This window comes from Cicer arietinum, chromosome 5 (assembly GCF_000331145.2).
Source record: "Cicer arietinum cultivar CDC Frontier isolate Library 1 chromosome 5, Cicar.CDCFrontier_v2.0, whole genome shotgun sequence".
In the NCBI taxonomy this organism is placed as follows: Eukaryota; Viridiplantae; Streptophyta; class Magnoliopsida; order Fabales; family Fabaceae; genus Cicer; species Cicer arietinum.
The window spans coordinates 50,362,403-50,364,426 of NC_021164.2; the positions used below are offsets into that span (position 1 = coordinate 50,362,403).

At 35.0% G+C, this 2,024-nt stretch overlaps 1 protein-coding gene across 1 annotated transcript in view; it reads left to right on the forward strand.

Moving 5' to 3' along the window:
• The window catches only part of LOC140920497 (zinc finger BED domain-containing protein RICESLEEPER 4-like), a 4,553-nt gene extending 3,394 nt beyond the window's left edge, over positions 1-1,159 (forward strand). Inside the window, exons 3-5 of the mRNA XM_073368780.1 lie at positions 4-299; positions 412-812; positions 910-1,159. Of these exons, the coding sequence (XP_073224881.1) occupies positions 4-299; positions 412-812; positions 910-1,159 (947 nt within the window). The remainder of the gene's footprint in view (positions 1-3; positions 300-411; positions 813-909) is intronic.
• Positions 1,160-2,024: the final 865 nt, after the last annotated feature.

A 2,024-nucleotide genomic window follows, 5' to 3' on the forward strand; every position in this document is an offset into this window, starting at 1 on the left:
CAGCCCACATTCTTAAGGACCCCACTCAAACAAACCTTTCTTTTGGTGATGGTGGTAGTTTAGTTCCATCAAGCCAAAGATTCAATGCCCAAGCATGTAGGAATGCCATTGTCCTTTTTGTTATTCTTGATCAACATTCGTTTAGAGTGGTTGAAAGTGAGGGTTTTAAACAATTATGTAGACAGTTGCAGCCACAAATGACCATCCCTTCAAGGAGGACTATTGCTAGAGATTGTTTTCAACTATATCTTGCTGAAAAATTGAAGCTGAAGGCATTGTTCAAATCTGATTGTAGTAGAGTAGCTCTTACTACGGACTGTTAGACATCCGTTCAAAATCTCAGTTATATGACCCTTACCGCTCATTTCGTAATAATAGCAATTACTAAAAAGATACATATATAATATATAGGAAAATTTTGGGGTGTTACACAATGCCCAAGCATGTAGGAATGCCATTGTCCTTTTTGTTATTCTTGATCAACATTCGTTTAGAGTGGTTGAAAGTGAGGGTTTTAAACAATTATGTAGACAGTTGCAGCCACAAATGACCATCCCTTCAAGGAGGACTATTGCTAGGGATTGTTTTCAACTATATCTTGCTGAAAAATTGAAGCTGAAGGCATTGTTCAAATCTGATTGTAGTAGAGTAGCTCTTACTACTGACTGTTGGACATCCGTTCAAAATCTCGGTTATATGACCCTTACCGCTCATTTCATTGATAAAGAATGGAACTATCAGAAACGCATTATAAGCTTTAGTTTAGTGTCAAATCACAAAGGGGACACTATTGGTAGGAAAATTGAAGAGGTGTAATGCAATTAGGTTTGTCCGTTCTTCTCCACAAAGAGCTTTGAAGTTTAAGGAATGCATTGATATTTGTAATATAACATATAAAAAACTTCTTAGTCTTGATGTTTCCACAAGGTGGAATTCAACATACATGATGTTGGAAGCTGCTGAAAAGTATCAAGCAGCTTTTGATAAATTAGAGAGTGAGGATTCTGGGTATTTGACTTGGTTTGGGGTTGCTGGTCCTCCTACTTCTGATGATTGGGAGAGAGTTCCGAGCATTTGTTGGATTTTTAAAGATTTTCTTTGGAGCGACAAAGGTTTTTTCATCGTCGCAACAAGTGTCCCTGCACACAGCTTTTCATAACTTGGCTTCTATTCAATGTGAGCTTGACAAAACATCAATGAACCTGAATACTATTATGGCTGTAATGGGCTCGTATATGAAGGGAAAATATGATAAATATTGGGGTGACATTGAAAAAATCAATCGTTTTCTTTATTTTGGAGTGATATGTGATCCTCGTTATAAATTAAGGTATATTGAGTGAACTTTTGATAACATGTACGGTGAGGACGTTGGTAAGGTGAAGGCTGGAAATATTAAGGACAATTTAATGAAATTGTACACTTAGTACTAATCTGCACATGATCGTAGTGTTGTGTCTGTTGCTATTCAATCTGTTGAACAATCTACCCCCTAAAAAGCCATCATTTTTTGCACGGGTAGATGCCTTTAAACAACACTTAAAAGAAAAGGATTATATTGATAAACAAAACAAACTTGAGAGGTACTTAAGTGACGCTTGTTCAGTAGATTGTGATAAGTTTGACATTTTGATTTGGTGGAAGCAAAACACTGCTCATTACCCTATTTTGGCAGCAATGGTAAGAGAAACTTTGGCCATCTTTTATTTGGTACTAATTTTGTGTTTAATTGTCACCAGCTTTTAAATGAACTTCACTATTGGGAACCACACAAATTTACTCATGTTTCCACATGTGAAAGGGTAAGTTACTGACTTGATATTTTTTTAACTTAGTAATTAGCATTATTGTTCTGCCATACTTAATAGTTTATATTATAATGTGAACTGATTATGTTGTATTTAAATTGATAGAATGAGAACTTAATTGGTTATGAACTGGTTATGCTGTATTAGTAGATAAAATGATAATTTAATTGATTATCAACTTGCTAGGTTGTATTTAGTATTTAAACTGATATAAAG